General features: G+C 41.3%; 1 protein-coding gene across 1 annotated transcript; it reads right to left on the minus strand.

Moving 5' to 3' along the window:
• Window positions 1-15,095: 15,095 nt before the first annotated feature.
• Window positions 15,096-17,648, minus strand: LOC141298324 (tryptase-like). The gene is made up of 4 exons (XM_073828826.1): window positions 17,392-17,648; window positions 16,293-16,558; window positions 16,053-16,198; window positions 15,096-15,844 (listed from the first exon to the last, which is right to left on the minus strand). The coding sequence occupies exons 1-4, from the start codon at window positions 17,646-17,648 to the stop codon at window positions 15,386-15,388; spliced, it is 1,128 nt and encodes a 375-aa protein (XP_073684927.1). The 3' UTR covers window positions 15,096-15,385.
• Between the last annotated feature and the right edge of the window lie 2,518 nt (window positions 17,649-20,166).

Consider the following 20,166-nt stretch of genomic DNA (forward strand, 5'->3'; position numbering starts at 1 on the left):
TGATATTATGCTTTTTAAAAATAGTTTGTTGTTCATAATTGAAGACTAAATTATATAATTATATAATTTAATTATAGAAATACTGTCTAAATATTATCAGCATTCTCACTAATAATGTTTTGAAGACAACTGATGAACTGTACAACTGGTTGATCTGTTGTACAATATTATAACATCTGTTTCTAGGCTGTCTCGTGTTAAAAAATAAACATAATAATAATAATAAATAAGATCACATTTTTGCCACTTAACTCCTTAGCATTTCTGTAAAATTTAACTTAACACGCACTGTACCACTTGCAGTAAAGTGGAACACTAACAGGCTAATGACTTTTTTTTAACATCAGTTGTTATACTGCATTAATTTCTATTTTAAAATCTAATAAAATGGGCAAATATATGCATATATATTTTTTTAGTTTTAATCAGTCTTGCTTTAAATGTAAAAAAAAAAAAAAATGAGAAACTTACTGATGAGAAATATCAGCATCAAACATTTCAGAAATTCCATTGTAATGAAAACTATTTCAGCTGGCTCTCTTAAAATGCAGACTTTGCATCTAAGGAGAAAATAAATGTAAAAATATACAAACATTCATCAGTGTATAGCAATACATCTATAAAGGTTCTATAAAATTCATACATACTACATGAAGTCAAGTAATATTTGGAACTCGTGCTTACCTGCGTTTCGCTCGTGGCTGTTTTTGTGTATAGTATAAACACCTCTTCTGTCCTCTGTCCACTAATGAAACTATGCAAATCTATATAGAATGGCATCACATACATTACATGCAGTGAAGAACGTGAAAATGCACTCCAAACGTTGCCTTAGTACAAAATGTATTTACATTTTAGCATGCAAACAAGCTATTTTTTTACATGTCCTCTGGAAATATTACTGCACATATAAGCAAATTAGAGTTTCTGTAGGGAAATTACTTGGAATTCATTTAAATAATTTATGCCAACAAATACAGTTGCAGTACTATGTCCCTGATAGGCTAAAGATTAGAATAAGCTAAAACTTTACATTGAAAAATATTAAAAATATTTTTGCACCGAAATAAGATATTTCACAAATTATTACAAAGAAACTGCAAGTAACCAACTGAATTAAAAGTAAAAAAAAATAATAATAATAAATAAATAAATAAATAAATAAATAAATAAATAAAAATTAAGTAGAATAACTGCAATAGTGTTGTAAAAGATAAATTTTGGAAAATAATTTTTAAAGTGTACCACTTTACAAGTGTTGATATGGTTTTTATTAATTTTTATTTCAGTTTGAGTTATTTTAGTACAGTAAAACAAAACAAAAATTGCTGAGTTTGCAACTAGCTAAAATAAAAGTTTTTTTTTTTTCAGATCATTTTTTGTAGCTATATTACCTCAGTTGATGTTTATTTCAGTAATTTATGTTATGATTAGGTGTGCTTCTGCCAGTGCAAAGGATGGTAAATTTGAATGATGTGAAAGTACATTAAAAATAGCATTCTTACTTACAGCTCACTGGAAAATAACAATCCCAGATTCTGAGGAATGAACACCCGCTTGATTTGCAAAAATTTGCAAAGTTCATAAATGCTTTAAAAAAGAGTTTTTAGTGCAGTTATTTGAAAGGAAAATACCTGCTAATGAGGTAGGAAGAATAAAACGTGTTCTCACTTTTGTTTTTCTTACCCAGTTGGCAGATATTTTTTCTTGTTTTAATTAGAAGCTCAATTCATTTTGATTGATTTTTTTGAAAGTTTTGCTTGTCAAATAATTTTATGTTGATTTTATAATGTGTTCATATTTGTACTGTAAAATAAGTCAAATAAGTCAATGAGTACAACCTTTAATGGAATCTGTTATCTAAATAAACTGCCACACTGTTGTCTGCTGTTCTATTTTATAATATCGTTGATTTCTTAAATGAACCTATATATTTTATAATCTCACCAGGACATGTTTAGTCTGTGACTGGACCACAGACAGTTGATGTCCTGTCCATTACTCCCTGCATATTTTCCAGACCTTTTTTGCCTTTTAAATTGTGGTTATGCACACTGCTGAACATCCGCTTCTTATAACATCTTCTCTTTAGAGATGTCATTTTTTTGTTTTCAGGTTGTCATCTAGGTATTTTAAGCTTGCTTTTGATCTAATAATACCATACATCGTACATGGTATTCAGTGATGTTATTTCATTATTTCAAACCCAGCAGAGGAAAGTTGTGCAAAACATCCCTAAAAGATGCAAAAAAAATGCAGAAACAGCTGATGGACTTATGAAATATGAGAGAAAAGATGTGGAAGTGATAGGGAACAAGTTCTCCTTTTTCCACATATGAAAATAACCACATGCAAAAAATGCTCTTTTTTTAACTTAGATTTTTTGTCTTATTTCCAGCTAAAATGTCTAAAAATTCTTAAATAAAGAGGGATGCTCTAAACGAGTAAAAATTATTTTCTTGTTTTCAGAAAAAAAAAAGTCAAAATTAAGTGACTTTTACTTAGAACAAGTAAAATAATCTGCCAGTGGGGTAAGCAAAAAAATCTTATTTCAAACAGAAAACAAGAAGAGTCTCAAACCTCACTTGAATAGTATTTAATAATGAAAACATAGGAGGCATACAATTCAGGAGCAATATTTAACAGCCAGTAACAAAGTAGACCAGACGACAACCTAGCAACAGACAAGAACTAATATACACAGGAAAATTAACAAAACAGGTGCATGTAATTACTGAGGAAAGGAAACATGACCAAATAAGGAAACTCAGGAACTAAGACAAAGGTAAAAAACGGAAAACAAGTCCACAACACTGCCTTCGTAGAGCAAATTGACCAGATAAATGTTTCTCAGGAGGCAAACACTGGATTTAAACGTGCCTTGATGCCTTCCTACCTTGAAATTTGTCCTCCAAAAGCAGCATTTTCCAGTTTTTCGGATGCAGCCTAAATCAGAATTTGAAAAGGCACCGAAAATGATGTACTTTACGGAGCCCCTAAAAAGACATGGTTAGGGATTTTCAGATGCAGCCTAAATCAGAATTTACTAAACTAAATTTAGTGTAAAAACACTTACACTAAACTTTCCGAAACCCTAAAGGGGTGTATTTGGCACATAAATATACATCCAACTCATTTTTTATTTTTATTTTTTACTTCGGCCATGTTTAGCATGAGAATAAATCTCTTTAATAGTGTAAATAAGTCAGAATGCATGAAATAGCATTAGACCTCCCCTTTAAGATAGTTCTTAAGGTTTAGATAATGCAAAATGAGTTCACTTAATGTTCGTAAATGTTGGATACAATTGTTTATGATGTGAAGTTTGTCAGAAAATGTAGAAAATAATTTGAGATAGTCTATAATATTTTCCTTAGAATTGTTAGAATTATTGAGGATTAAGACATTTTTAATCAATTTGAATTGGATTTACTGTAATTAGTTTAACAAATGTATACTTTATAAACTTATGTTGTGTCCTATACTCTGCCAGCTGCCTGAAGAAAATCCTGTTGTAGGGTTTGGGCTATAGTTCTCTGTAGGATTTGGATCCTGATTAAAAGTGAGAGAAATTAAAATTAACAAATTAACATCTAGAAATTACGATGTAATGTAGTACATTTTGTAATCTGGTTACATAATCCAGTATATATGTAGTCCAATGTATCAAATTGATGATTATTACCTAAAAAGCCAATTTCACCCCATCCAGTGGTCCAGCAAGTGGTGCCTTTGTAAAAGACACTGTCATTAGCAGCCAGGCAGATTGGGCTGATGTAGTTGGTACACGGTTCACTGAGTCTCAGCAAGGCGAGGTCATTAAAAAACTGTGAGGGGTTATAGCTTGGATGTGGAATGATAGATCGGATTCCTCGACTCAACCCATGTGGATTAGAGACTGAAATATTTTGGCTCTGTCTACCCAGATAGAAGTAGTTTGAAACAGTTCAAACAGTGTGTGTGTGTGTGTGTGTGTGTGTGTGTGTGTGTGTGTGTGTGTGTGTGTGTGTGTGTGTGTGTGTGTGTGTGTGTGTGTGTACCTGGTATTCATCACGTTGTGGGGACCAAATGTCCCCACAAGGATAGGAATACCAGTAGATTTTGACCTTGTGGGGACATTTCTCAGGTCCCCATGAGGAAACAGGCTTATAAATCATGCACAATGAGTTTTTTTGAGGAAGTAAAAGTGTGCACAATCTCCTGTGAGGGCTAGGTTTAGGTGTAGGTTAGGTGTAGGGCGATAGAAAGTACGGTTTGTACAGTATAAAAACCATTACGCCTATGGAATGTCCCCATAAAACATGTAAACCCAACATGTGTGTGTGTGTGTGTGTGTGTGTGTGTGTGTGTGTGTGTGTGTGTGTGTGTGTGTGTGTGTGTGTGTGTGTGTGTGTGTTCAAGATGAATCGCAAGACTTTGTGTCTCAATCTTGCAGAATATCTGTTCATTTCAATATGAATACAAATTCTTTAACTTCTTTAAGTTAGCTTGTTTAGCGGTTAATGTACAGTTATACAAAATTTTACCACGGGGACTAAAATATTGATTTGAGAAAAAAACTGTATTTAGGTGCAGTGTTGCTAGATATCACTGCAAATAACACACCTGCTCCACAGTTCCCTTTCAGCTGACACTGAGCAGAGTGTTACGACACTTGGGGTCACTCTTGGGAGCTCAAACACTTCTGCCATTATTTAAAAAAAAAAAAAAAGGCCAAGGAAATTGTTGAGCAAAGTTTGCATAGTTGGTATATCCAGAATAGGCCAGTGCAGCATTCTCTCACTTACCACTCACAAAAAAAAAGTGCTTTGAAGAGTTCTTCAAGCGATGCCATAGAAAAAACATTTTTAGTTCCACAAAGAACAATTCAGTCAAAGATTCTTTAAGAACCATCTCTTTCTAACTTTTTTATAATCTGAAGAACCTTCTTCAGATGTTAAAGGTTCTTTATGGAAACATTTAGACATAAAAGGTTCTTCTATGGCATCATGAAGCACCTTTATTTTTAAGAGTGTATCAGTTTTTCAGAACCAAATGCAGTGTCTCTTTGTTAGAAGCAGCATTGATTCACCTCTTATCTACTCAACGTTGGATCTACAGCACAGGTAGATCTTTAGAGCAAATTTCCTCCCAAAAGGAGTAAATTCTCTAAAAGTGCTTCATGGGTGGATCTTTGTGTGTTTACAAACATGCCTTTCCATCTGTGTCCTTCAGGTTTCAAGTTTTACATCTCTCCTAATGAGCGCTGCATTCAGTGTTTGGGCTGCGCCCCCGCTGAAACAGTCCTCGTACATGGTTCATGTCCCGTTTGCGAGGACATGACCATACACTCTTAAAAATAAAAGAGCTTTAAAAGGTTCTTCACAGCGATGCCATAGAAGAACCGTTTTTGATTCCTTAAAGAACCATTCAGTCAAAGATTCTTTAAAGAACCATTTCTTTCTTACCTTTTTATAATCTGAAGAACCTTCTTTCGCCACAAAGAACCTTTTGTGAAACAGATGTTAAAGGTTCTTTATGGAACCATCTAAACAAAAGAGGTTCTTCTACGGCATCGTGAAGCTCCTTTATTTTTAAGAGTGTAGGCACATTGTGCTCACAGTTTGCATTCTTTTCTAAACGACCATGGGTCACCCCGACTGCTTCCCGCTCTGGGCTGCATTTCCCAAAATCATTGTAAGCCTAAGTTGATCGTAGAACCATTGTCATCAATGAGATGACACACTGGCTTGACAACATCTGTGCCCCTGTGGTCTTGTGATGCAGTTTAGCAGCTATAGCATTTGGTATAGGGACCGTAACACTCAACCCAGCGTTATGGTATGGTCAGGGCCTAAAATTAACACTCGCCAAGCGCCAAATGTGAGCCATATAGTATAGGATAGTATATCATGGATAGTATGGAATGCATAGTATGCTGTGCTGTGCTGGACGCTCTGAATTAAAGTGACAGCTCATTGTTTGCACTAATTATGAACATGGACTGACTTGAAAATGTAGTAATTACACCATAAATGCATATAATTTAAGTAATTGCCTGTTTTAGCAAAAAGAGATTCATGGCCGGTAAAAAGAATTTTAGGCCGGTCAATTTTCTCACGTCACCGGCCATTGGCAGGTGTAGCAAAAAGTTAGTTCCCTTCCGGGAACTCTACACTGCGTCCTGAAACGCTGTGGGGAACGCCATTGGCGGGCCGCACTCTGAGTCATGTCCAACGTCCAATGAGAAACGGGAGTGACGTCACAGGCGCGGTGACGTTTATACAGGAAGTATAAAAGCACGTGCGTTTGAAGCTGGCGTCAGCTTTTGTCATTCAGCGAGAGCGCTCTGTGTTATTGTCTGTCTGAATTGCATTCTGCTGTTTTTCAGTGCCAATTGCACTACTTTTATTTGAGCAGAAATGCCAGGGGGAAAACGTTCTTTTAAGAACGAACGTTCTTTTAAGAACGAACGATCTACGGCGGTTCAGCAGCCACATAGACGGTGTGTCCCTCCCTGCCAACGCTTCATTGTTGGTGGGGATACACACGATCTATGTGTAGCCTGCTTGGGAGCGGAGCACGCTAGGTCAGCCCTTGAGGGGGCTGGCTGCCCGCAGTGCGAGCGATTGCCGATGCGGTTGCTCCGTTCCCGGAAAGCCCTCTTTGAGGAGGGGGCTTTCACTAGCGTTCCCCGCGGGTCTGGCCCCGCTTCCGTCGAGGCGGAGCGGCAGCTGCACTCGTGGGGTTCGCAGCTAGATCTGCTGGAGGGAGTTGAGACGGGTGATCCCCTATCTCTCTCCTCACCCAGCGGATCGTATGACCTCCTCTTGGATGAGGAAGCCCGCACTGCGGTTCCTTCCCTCCGAGAGGAGGAGTCAACGCTTCTCCTGTCTTCCTCCGAGGAGGTTGACATCGAGAGCGTTGACCTCCCACAACCGCCCCCCCGTTCACCCCAGTATGAGGAGCTGGTGGAGGTGCTGACGAGCGCGGTGGCCAAGCTTAACATCAGCTGGTCACCCGCTCCAGATCCAGAGCCCCAGGCGAGCAGGCTTGATGAGCGCTTCCTGCGGGCTAAATCAGCACCTCCCAAACGGAGCCTTCCCTTTTTCCCCGACCTCCATAAAGAGATCGCGAGGTCGTGGGATAGGCCGTATTCCTCTCGTCTCTACTCCCCCGCCTCAGATTACTACGGTAATGTGGGGGGGATGGAGGGATACGGCTACAGGGCGATGCCTCAGGTCGAGCAGACACTAGCAAGCTATCTGTCTCCCGGCCTGGCATCGTCCCTGAAGGCTCCGTCCTTGCCCACCAAGCCATTAAAGGTAACATCAGGCTTGATGGGCAAGGCTTATGCGGCAGCAGGTCAGGCTGGTGCATGTTTACACACCATGTCTGTGCTCCAGGCGTACCAAGCCGACCTGCTGAAGGAGCTTAGTGACGGCGAGGAGGTGAGCGTGTCAGAGATGCGCAGGACCGCTGATCTGGCGCTCCGGGCCACCAAGGAGACCGCCCGCGCTGTTGGGCGGTCTATGGCAGCCTTGGTGGCCGCGGAGAGGCATCTCTGGCTGACCCTGTCCGACATGAAAGAGAAGGACAGGGTCACGCTCCTGGACGCCCCCCTGCACCCCTCCGGCCTCTTTGGTGACTCTGTTGACACAGTTGTCAACAGGCACCAGGAGGCCCGTAGGCAGGCAGCGGCGTTCCAGCGTTACCTCCCTCGCCGCACTTTCTCCTCTGGGGCTGCTGGACGGGAGCAGCCCCAGCCGCACTCCAGCTCCTCACACAGGGAGACCCAGAAAAGGAGCGTTGCTACCCGTGCCCCTCCGGCGCGGCCTAGAGGGCGGGCTCAGCGACGCTCCAAGCCGGGGCCCTCGAAGACTAGGCCCGACCTGAGGGTCGTCCTACAGTCTAAGAGGGCCGCGGCTAAACGGCCCTGATGGTCGTGGCCCAGGGCCAATGAGGGCAGCCCCTCTCGAAGAGTCAGGTGCCTCACCGCCTCTGAGGAGTACGGTGACCACCTCTCTTCGGGGCCCTCAGGAGATTCGTCAGCTAACCCTGCCGGTGTTACAGGGCGCGGCAGTCTCCCGCGAACATCATTCTCTGGTCCTTCCGCCCGGAAACGTAGCGGAACCAGAGAGCTCGCCACCCCCACGGGGGTCTCTAGAGCGCTCACTTCAGGTGCATCCTGCCAGTTCGCTGCTACAGGTCACCAAGTTAGCTCCTCTAATAAATCCAGAGACCAGTCTCGAGAGGCTGGTTCCCTTAGTAGAATTTCTGGCAGCGTGGAAACTACTGCCAAATATTTCTATGTGGGTCCTGCGTACTGTAGAGAAAGGTTATTCCATTCAATTCGGCGCCAGGCCGCCACCTTTCAGCGGGGTATTTCCTACTCTGGTAGGCCCCGAGCAGGCTCTGGTATTGGAACAGGAAGTGAATACTCTCCTGAGGAAGGAGGCCATCGAGGTGGTCCCTCCTCAACACAGAGAAGCCGGGTTCTACAGCCGGTACTTCATTGTTCCCAAGAAGGATGGGGGCCTGCGGCCCATTTTAGATCTCAGACAGCTAAACCTCTCAGTAAGAAAACTGAAGTTCAAAATGTTGACTGTCAGACAGGTCGTGTCTCAAATCAGGTCCGAGGACTGGTTTGTCACGATAGATCTGAAAGACGCATACTTTCACGTCTCCATCCTTCCTCAACACCGGAAGTTTCTCAGGTTCGCTTTCAGGGGCAAAGCTTACCAATACAGAGTTCTTCCGTTCGGCCTAGCGCTCTCTCCCCGAACTTTTACGAAGTGTGTGGATGCTGCTCTGGCTCCATTGCGACTCCAGGGCATCCGCATACTCAACTACATAGACGACTGGCTCATTTTAACCAGTTCAGAACAGTTAGCGGCTCAACATCGAGATGTTGTTCTTGCTCACATGGAAAAGCTGGGGTTGAGACTCAACGCCAAGAAAAGTGTGCTGTCTCCATTACAGAGAACCACTTATCTAGGTGTAATCTGGGATTCGACCACGATGCAGGCACGATTGTCACCTGCTCGGATAGAGTCGATCCTTACTGCAGCAAATGCGGTCAAGCTAGGCCTGCTACACACTGTCAAACAGTTCCAAGTACTGTTAGGTCTTATGGCAGCTGCATCCAACGTGATACCTCTTGGACTGCTGCACATGAGACCACTGCAGTGGTGGCTCAAAACCAAAGGGTTTTCCCCGAGGGGGAACCCATTCCGCAAGATCAAGGTCACGCGGCGCTGCCTACGTGCCTTAGTCATGTGGAAAAAGCCCTGGTTCCTATTACAAGGTCCAGCGCTGGGAGCTCCTTGCCGCCGCGTCACGCTAGCGACAGATGCATCCCTCACCGGGTGGGGAGCGGTCATGAGTGGCCGCCCTGCCCAAGGCCTATGGAACGACCAGCATCACTCCTGGCACATAAATTGCCTAGAAATGTTGGCAGTGTTCCTGGCTCTGAAGCATTTCCTTCCAGACCTGAGAAACCGTCACGTGCTGGTCCGCACAGACAACACGGCGGTGGTCTACTATATAAACCACCAGGGAGGTCTGCGTTCACGCCCCTTATACAAGCTGGCGTGCCAGATCATCCTGTGGTCACAAGGGAAGCTTCTCTCATTGAGAGCAGTTCACATTCCTGGACGTCTCAATGTGGGAGCAGACGTCCTGTCGAGGCAGGGGCTGAGGCCCGGGGAATGGATGCTTCACCCTCAGGTGGTGAAGCAGATATGGAGAGTCTTTGGTCAAGCCCAGGTGGACCTCTTTGCGACTCAGGAGACATCGCAATGTCCCCTTTGGTACTCTCTAGTTCCTCCAGCTCCTCTCGGACTGGATGCCATGGTACAGACGTGGCCGAGGCTTCGTCTGTACGCTTTTCCCCCGATCGCTCTGCTCCCGGGAGTTCTGGAAAGAGTGCGCCGGTACGGAGTACGGCTGCTGCTAGTAGCCCCGTACTGGCCGGCCCGAGTATGGTTCTCGGATATAATCGCCCTCCTCGACGGCTCTCCATGGGAGATTCCTGTCAGGAGCGACCTTCTTTCTCAGGCTGGGGGCGCAATATGCCACCCCCACCCAGAGAAGTGGAAGTTATGGGTGTGGCCCCTGAGGGGGCACAACTCATAGAAGCTGGTCTCTCAACCGAGGTTGTTGAGACCATCCTTCAATCCAGAGCTCCCTCTACGAGGAAACTTCATGGCCTAAAGTGGAACCTGTTTGCGTCATGGTGTCATGAACGCCACTCGAACCCAGTCCACTGCCCGATTGGTACAGTGCTGGAGTTCCTGCAAACTCGTTTGTCCGCTGGGTTAGCTCACTCCACCCTGAAGGTGTACGTGGCGGCTATATCGGCTTACCACGCCCCTCAGGGCGGCCTTTCAGTGGGCAGAAACCCCCTGGTCTCACGTTTCCTCCGCGGTGCACTTAGGCTGAGGCCTCGTGCAAGACCGAGAGTCCCTACGTGGGACTTGGCTGTGGTGCTGGAAGCGCTGTGTAAGCCCCCCTTCGAGCCTCTGGAGGAGGCCTCCGATCGGATGCTTACCCTAAAAACAGCACTGCTGTTGGCGCTAACATCTCTTAAGAGAGTCGGTGACCTGCAGGCCCTTTCAGTGGCCCCTTCCTATATTGACTTTGCCCCAGGGTTGGCCAAAGCATTCCTCTACCCAAGAGCTGGGTACACACCCAAGGTCCCATCAGTAACACCACAGCCAATAACGCTGCTAGCGTTTTATCCTCCTCCATTCGTGGAGCACGACCAGAGGAAGTATAACTTAATGTGTCCAGTAAGAGCACTAGACACTTATGTCCACAGAGCTGCCCTGTGGCGTAAATCAGAGCAATTGTTTGTCTGTTACGGCCCCCCTAAGAGGGGGTGCCCGGCTTCCAAGCCTACTATCAGTAAGTGGATCGTTGATGCCATCTCTACTGCATACGAGTCCTCTGGTCTCCCATCCCCGATGGGAGTCAAGGCTCACTCAACTCGAGGCGTCGCAGCCTCCAAAGCTCTGATGGCAGGTGTCCCGATCAAGGACATCTGCAGTGCGGCGGGTTGGTCCTCACCTCTTACGTTCGTCAGATTCTACGAACTAGACCTCAGAGCCACTCCGGGCTCAGTCATCTTTCAGCCCTAGCACAAAGGCTAGGCTCAAGAGGTCAAAAAGGCGCTTTCCTTCGAGTAAGGAAAAGAGTTTTTACCCCTTGTTGTTCTGGCAAGATCCCCAGACAAAGGCGTATGACTCTCCTCTATTCCTTCCAGCCTCGTGTGCCCGAGGGCCGAGGCCTGTATTCCTCGTGTCTGGTGGTTGATCACAGACAGAGATGAGTTCCAGTGTCCTGGCAGGATCACCAGGCGCTCCCTATGTCCCTCTTGTACTGGCTGTACGCAGACAACGGACTACCATTTCTCCTCGTGTGCCTGAGGGCCGAGGAGCATTTCTCCCCCTGCACTGGTCATGTGACAGGCAGCGGTTGAGAACCTTATCCTCGTGTGCCTGAGGGCCGAGGTCTTTTTATCCCTCTCGTCTGGTGATGGATCACAGACAGAGATGAATTCCAGTGCCCTGGCAAAATCACCAGGCACTTCTTGTGTCCCTCTTGTGCTGGCTGTAATGCAGACAAAGGACCACTATCTCTCCTCGCGTGCCCAAGGGCCGAGGAACACTTTCTCCCCCTGCGCTGGTCTGGTGACAGGCAGCGGTTGAGAACCCTAGCCTCGTGTGCCTAAGGCCGAGGCCTACTCTATCCCTCTTGTCTGGTGGCTGATCACAGACAGAGATGAATTCCAGTGCCCTGGCAAGGTCACCAGGCACTTCTTGCGTCCCTCTTGTACTGGCTGTAATGCAGACAATGGATCGCCACTTCTCCTCGAGTGCCCGAGGGCCGAGGAGCACTTCTCCCCCTGCACTGGTCGTGTGACAGGCAGCGGTCGAGAACCCTATCCTCGTGTGCCTTAAGGCCGAGGTCTCTTATCCCTCTTGTCTGGTGGTGGATCACAGACAGAGATGAATTCCAGTGCCCTGGCAAGGTCACCAGGCACTTCTCGTGTCCCTCTTGTACTGGCTGTAATGCAGACAAAGGACCACCATCTCTCCTCGTACGCCCGAGGGCCGAGGAGCCTTTTTCTCCCCCTGCACTGGTCGGATGACAGGCAGCGGTTGAGAACCCTAGCCTCGTGTGCCTAAGGCCGAGGCCTACTCTATCCCTCTTGTCTGGTGGCTGATCACAGACAGAGATGAATTCCAGTGCCCTGGCAAGGTCACCAGGCACTTCTTGCGTCCCTCTTGTACTGGCTGTAATGCAGACAATGGATCGCCACTTCTCCTCGAGTGCCTGAGGGCCGAGGTTCATTTTCCCTCTTGTCTGGTGATGGATCACAGACAGAGATGTATTACCACTCGCGTCCTGGCAAGACCACCAGGCGGAGTTACCACAGTGTCTCTTCAGGTAAGTATTTTTAGACACTGTCCCTTCTCGGTCTTGCGAGACCCGACGAAGGATGACATGACCTCGTGGGCTCGAGGGCCGAGGTCTCTTTCCCTCTGATCTGGTGGGCTCCACAGTCAGAGATGTATTACCACCCATGTCCTGGCAGGATCCCCAGGCTGAGGTTTGTATTGTTTTATAACGCTGTCTTTTCCCCCCTTGTTCTAGCAGACACTAGGCAGGGTGCGGAAATTATGGGGACGTTGATACCTCGTTCCCCACAGCGTTTCAGGACGCAGTGTAGAGTTCCCGGAAGGGAACGTCTCAGGTTACGTATGTAACCCTGGTTCCCTGAGGGAACGAGACACTGCGTCTCGGACCATAATTCCCGCATCCCTGCTGCGCTCGCTTCATGCCTATGAGCTGACGCCAGCTTCAAACGCACGTGCTTTTATACTTCCTGGTCGATGACGTCACCGCGCCTGTGACGTCACTCCCGTTTCTCATTGGACGTTGGACATGACTCAGAGTGCGGCCCGCCAATGGCGTTCCCCACAGCGTTTCAGGACGCAGTGTCTCGTTCCCTCAGGGAACCAGGGTTACATACGTAACCTGAGACGTTTTAGGCACTGGGTATGGTAATGGAGTCGTGGTGTCCCTTATGCCACAACTCTACACTGCCTCTGAGTGAGTTGTGACACTTCTATGTCACCTGCTATGCAATTTTTTTGCTTGACCTTTTCTAAATAATGTCAGAGGTGTTTGGGCTCCCAAAAGCGACCCCTAGTATCGTAACACTTGACACAACGTCTCCATTCACTCCATCAAGGAATGAGGGTTACCATACATTACCGAGACATTTTTATGCAACATATGGCAACAATATGGGTGAACAAATATCAGATAAATTAGTAACATGTAACTAAATGAATAGACAGGGAATGTAATTGCTCAAAATTGTAATATTTACATATTAAAATTAAAATATTAGATTTTATGTGAATATCAGTTAACCAACATCGAGTACTTTAGTCTTTACATTAAATCAGTTAAAAGTGACTGTAAGCAGAAAACATATAACTGGTTTTGACAGAGATATAAAAAGCTTTAAAAAAGAAAGAAAGAGAGAAAAAACAATATTGTTACTGTGATCAGTTTTGGCTGTAAAATTCCAGCCTTTGTAGGAATACTTGATTTTTTTGCATCAGTTTATACTCTAATAAAATGGGTAAATAGGTAAATAAATAAATATTTTCTCATTGAAAAAACAATCATAAAATAAAATAAAATAAAAATAATATACTTTTTGTATTAAACTTTTTTGCCTTCCAATATAAACAGTCTCTGGGAAACTGAAGGAAATGCAAAAAAGGGTTGCAACTGTTCCCACCATTCCCTACATTTACTTACATTTGCATAGACACTGAAAGGTACAACATGATCAAAAACATAAAATATTTATGTATGAAGTCGCCATTATGACATTAGGTGCGTTCAAATCACTTTGGTCGGAACAAGATGATGATTTACCTTTTCGACATAAAACTCAATTTTTTGAATCTACATAATAACGAATAAAGAATGTTCCTTTTTTTTTTTTTTTTTTTTGCTTTATTCCATTGTTATTCAGTTTATGAAGGTGATGTAAACTGAATCATTATATATTCTATGTTAATATACAATAATAATATATTTTGTTAATGTAGCTCATATAGTTTTATTATTACAAAAAAAAAAAAAAATCATCATTGGGTGGGATCATATACAGCCGCATTTGGGATTGTTTAAAGCTGCATTTAACTGCATATTTAAAGTTCAAACTCGGGGCACCATAGAAGTCCACTATATGGAGAAAAATCCTGTATTATTTACCTCAAAAAACATAGTTTCTGTATGAAAGAAAGAACATCTTGGATAACACACTCGTGTTATAGGAATTATACCACCACAGCCAGAATAAAATTATGACAGAGTTTTTACATATTCTTGAAAAGTGTATTATAGGTTATAGATTATAAGTATTAAAAAATTACATCCAGTGAAAAGGATACACACAATAGATAAAAACGTAATTTTTTGCCACAATGCAACAATAGTCTATTAGTCAGCCCACCCAGATATCAGTCTAACAGTAAAACAGCACTTAATAAACACTTACTTGAAATATCCTCCAAACGAAATTAGATTTCTAAAGATACACATCTAACTGATTCACATAAAGATACACATCTAGTGTAAAACATACAGTATAAAACATCAACAGAATAGGAAATAAAATAGAAAGTGATTTTTTTTTTCAATATTCAGTAAAATAAACATCATTCGTGAGAGACAGATACATGTTATGTTTAACAAGTCACAAAAATAGTTAACATATGTTGATAAGGTAATTAGAATTAAGAAGAAAATAACAAATTATCATTCCTCAATTTATATATTAGATGGGGTCCAGAATACAGAATACAGTAAATGAATTGTTATTGAAAGGTATTTAAAAGTTAAAGGAGAGTTAAAATTGTGTAAGAAAGATGAAGAAAACAACTAATTATTGTAAGGTTAAAACTCTTTTCCTCAATTTATTTGACTAAGCACATACCCCACTTTTTGTACATACACCACCGTTCAAAAGTAAAAAAAAAAATAAAAAAATAAAAAGTATTTTATGCTCACCAAGGCTGCACTCCTATAACTATTGTGAAATGTTATTATAATTTAAATGAGCTGTCCTATTAGAATATATTTTCAAATGTATTTTATTCCTAGGATCAAAGGTGAATTTTTAGCTTCATTACTTCATTACTTCATTACTTCATTACTTAGTGTCACATGATCATTCACAAATCATTCTAATATGTCGATTAACTATCCAGGAAACATTTCTTATTACCAATGTTAAAACAGTTGTGTTGCTTCGTATTTTTGATTAAACTGTGATACATGTTTTTCAGGATTCTTTAAATATTTCCAACGGCATTTATTTGGAATATAAAACTTTTGTGTCACTATGAATGTCGTTACTGCCACCTCTGGTCAAATTATTGCATCTTAGCTGAATAGCAGTATAAATATCTTTCAAACATCTTATTGACCCCAAACGGTGCATTGCATAAAAAATTAAGGCAAGTACCGGTAGAAGCAACAGCAAACAGAACAGCAAAAAATTTTGTGGATGAGAGGAAGATGAAGAAAGAGAAGGAGGAGGAGGAAGACCAGGACAACTGTAACTGTAGTCGGGATCAAATCCAGTGGAGGTAAACTGCACAAAACCTGGAGGATCGCTGCACACAAAGGAGCTGATCCATTCCTGATAGCGTGATACTCTGGCGAACACTCTGGGAGTTTCGGGTCGGGCACAGCCAGCCCCAAAGCTAATGATACCTGACTGAACCCATACAGAGCTCTGCTTGCTCACCATCGGACCTCCTGAATCCCCCTGAAAATACACATCACATAAAATAACTGTAGAAAAAAGTACACTACCATTCAAAGTTTTGATGTCAGTAAAATTTTCATTTTTGTCTCTTCAATCTTGTGATTGAACCTCACAACTTTTATCAAGCTTATTTTATTTACTCTTCATTCGAAGCATTCATTGTTTACTTTTTAAACACAAATTTAGGCTGAACAGAGGGTTTCTGTACCTGGCATGAGTCCTTGCCTCCTTCCAGTAGACCAGCGCAGATCATGTTGTCTGTTATATTTCCAACTCCATAGAGACAGTTGCACTGTCTGTTACCAATTACAGGAACCTCCACTTCCTGTAGAACATTATGGGATGGAAGGGGCACTGTCGGAAAAACATGAGATGTTATTTACTCTGCATAGTCAATGACTATCCATGATTTTAATATAAGTAAGAGGTGACAGGAATGAATTCTCACCTCCTTCACTAATGTTTCCCCATCCAGTGATCCAGCTGTCTGTGCCGCTGTGAAACACACTGCTATCAGCTGCCAGACACACGGGTCTGATGTAGTCAGTGAAGGTGACGGGTGACCTCAATTTGAGAAGAGCAATATCATTGTCATTCGTAAGATTGTAATTGGGATGTTTGATGATTAACCTCACATATCTGATCACTTCATTGGGGTTGATGCCTTCTAGGGTTTGGCGCCCCAAAACCACAGTGAAATCAATAGTTGGATACCTGAAGAACATAAAAAAAAAAATTAAAAAAAAAAAACAGATACAGAGAAACTAAGAGTTAAGAAGAGTTTTACCACTGCAAAGACTGGCATTAAATAATATTCTGTCTGTTTATTTATTATTTATTCATTTGAGCAATTTACTAAACCTTCAGAGAAAATATATTTTTTTAAAAAGTTTGCACATATGATTCATGTTTTGAATCCTATTTGATGCATCTGGCTCGTACATTTGTGGCTCATATAGTAAGAGCATGGAGCTCACATTTAAGAAGGAAAAAACAACAAGACCTCAGAAGCCCAAAGTAATTTTGTGAATTTGGTCAGAATTTCTTGTCAGAAATTAGGATAAAATGCTAAATCAGTGAGATATTTATAACACTATATGTGTATTTTTAATTATTTATTTATATACAATTATTAATTAGTATATTCAAATGCTTAGTTTAGTTATGATTATAGCTCTATGGTTTTAAAACATAAAATAAAATATAATGGAAGATTGAGAAATGCATATTTAATACATTTTAACATAAAAAAGTATGGATAATCAAGTAAACCTAGGTTGCTCTAGGGGAGAGAGTAGGGCATTTAGCAGATTGTGTGCAACAGGTTTTTCAGGGTTTGATTATGCTGATAATTAGGAGGCTTTAGAAACGTGCATGTCCAATGTGTTACTGTAGGCTTTATATGGTTAAATAAATTCCTTAATTAAAATGTGAACTACTCAAAGAATTGGTGAGATAATAGTGAGAATTTTTCCCTGTACTAAAGTGTTAGCAATGCATCTATAAAAGCTGAAGTATTTTTCTGCAAGTAAGTTGAATGAGTTTACCCATGAACACAGTGGGCAGCAGACAGCACCCACTCTTTGTTGATGAGAGAACCTCCACAGATGTGCCTGCTTAACAGAAGAATACTAGCCTGCCATGGCCAGCGTCCAGCGGAAACGTTTTGACCTCCTACTATCCTGCTGCTTGTGGTAACAGTGTTTCTTCCACATATCACAGCACTAGAAACATCATCTAGGGAACCTGATGCAAAAGACAAAATGATGTAGGCTGCTACACAAGAACTTGGCCATGGGGCCATGTTTAGTTCCTGATGTAATATGTACAGTTTTTGTAATAACTCATGTCAAATAATCAAACCAGATTTAGTATTCCTCAAAATGAATAAAAAAGGTCAAATGCATACTCAGAATAAATACCCTATATGTATAAAATCCCATTTTATTAACCAATGTCTTTGCTGCTGACTTTCACTTACATCACATTTGTTTGTTTTTTTCTTTTCTTTTTTTATTATTATTGCTGAATTTGCAGAAAACAGTATTTTTTATATTAAACAAGCAAGTCCAACCCAGTAACGCAAAAGTAATAAAACACATTACTTTCCATAAAAAGTAATTTAATTAGTTACTGTATGTATGTATATACTACAGAGATATCCATTATTTTACTATATTTAACTAGAAACCAAATTGACCATGTAAAATCAACATACCTTGGGGATTAGTTTTGCTACAAAATCCTGCAAAACAAAACAGAGGTAAAAGTTACATACATATCTACCTTAAAGACTTATAACTCTGTTGTAATAAACAAATGCATATGTTTTGAGGGAAAAAAATTTAATTAGGGCACAGTATTCACTATTAACTATTTGCTTATTAGCATGCATATTAATAGCATACTATTTATAAGTAGTTATAAAGCACATATTAATGCCTTTTTCTGCATGATTATATTCTAGATCCCTTAACCCTACACCCTGCCCAATACCTAAACATAGCTATTTTAACAACTACCTTACTTGCCATAATAAGCATTTAGTAGGAGTTTATTGAGGCAAAACTCTTCATAGTGAATATGTGCTCCCTAATCTAAAGTGTTACTGAAATCTGGTAATGCTTTACATATCTAAAATAAGTTATCTCAAATTGAGGTAAATGATATACCATTGTTTTCTGATGAATTGTCAACACGAAATACCCATCTACCCATGACATTGACATTGCTTGTGTATGACAGATTTGCAACATCAGAAACAGGAATTGAAAAGAAATTAGTAGAGTTAATCGTGTCAAACCCGGACTGTTAATGAAGAAAAACACAAAGAAAAAGTCACATTAAATCCAAAAACATTTCACATTATTAAATTGGGGTAACACAATATTTTTTTCACACTGCTTTACCTCAGCACTTTGGGTGGAAGTGATATAGTCATAATGCATGAGTGTAAATGACAGGTTTTTGCCAGACACCAAAACCACTTGAAAGGTCGATTCCTGGATGAGAGCAGGAATTATTCATTAATACAAGCATTATTCTGGATATTCCATTAATTTCAGTTTACTGAAAATACTATGCTACAAAAGTGCATGTAAACGGAAAGAGAAACTTACTGACTCTCTGGTTCCAAAGTATGGTACTTTATCCCATGTAGCAATAAAAACCCAAGAGGCATTAAATTTCAAGTTGGGGAAATATTTATTTATGTCTCTTGAAGCCCGATTCAAGAGATAAGCGTCTGTTACTTGTCGGTAAGAAATGGTTCCTTGCCGCCGATTATCCATGTCTGTCCACAGTGGAGCGATAATGTGTCTATTCAGGTATGAAGGAAAATAATAGGGATGCCACTGGTAAAACGACTCATCAAAGGTCAGGTCTCCATTATTATTCACCTGTGGGATCAAAACTAGTTGTCTGTATTTTCAAGTAACATCTATTATGTGGAATATATATTAATGTCATGAATAACACAAAGCTTCTTACAAATATGTTCTCATACACACGGTCAAAGTACACAAATGGCTGCAGCAGAGGAATCAGTGGAGAACTTCCATCATCCGACTGTGGGCTCATCTCATCCTCTACACCTCCATATGGGTAGAATATTCCTAATATTCTCAATAATATTATTAGTCAAAGATTTTAAAGAGGACATTTTATAGATTTAAAATGCCTGTGTTTTTCTTTCATGTTATATTTGGCTATTTGTCAAATAATGGGATATTCTCTATATTAAACATTGTAGTTACCCTCCTCAGGTCCACCATCAACACGAAATACCCAGCGTCCCGGCACACTGACATTGCTGGAGTTGAACAGCTTATTTTCATCAGTTACAGGGACTGAAAAATAATTTGCTGAGTTTATTGTGTCATAGCCAGCCTGTGAGAAGATAAAAAAAATAAAAATAATAATGAATGAAATGTATATGATTATCTTTGAAACCTTCTTTTTTTCTTTATTAATTCCAGCAAAGACATTTAGGGTCCAATTAAATTTTGAATATAAAAATTTTGTAGCAAGATGTCCAACCTGAAAACTTTGATCAGTTGAGGAGATATTTCCGTAGTTCATTATGACAAAAGAAAGAGTTCTGAAAATGACTAGAACGACTTGGAAGGAGGATTCCTGGGAAAAGTCCAGTAAAAATAAGTTTCAGTGGAAAAGCACAGCTATAAATGGTCTATAAACATCACTTATTGAAGCTAAATGTATGCAATCCTTTTACTAAGTTGATAATAAATGATATTTTCAATCTCTGCCTAGATTTATGCTAAACTCAGGTTTAAGAACATTAACTTAATCTTAAAATCTAC

This window comes from Garra rufa, chromosome 22 (genome assembly GCF_049309525.1).
Source record: "Garra rufa chromosome 22, GarRuf1.0, whole genome shotgun sequence".
Lineage (NCBI taxonomy): Eukaryota > Metazoa > Chordata > Actinopteri > Cypriniformes > Cyprinidae > Garra > Garra rufa.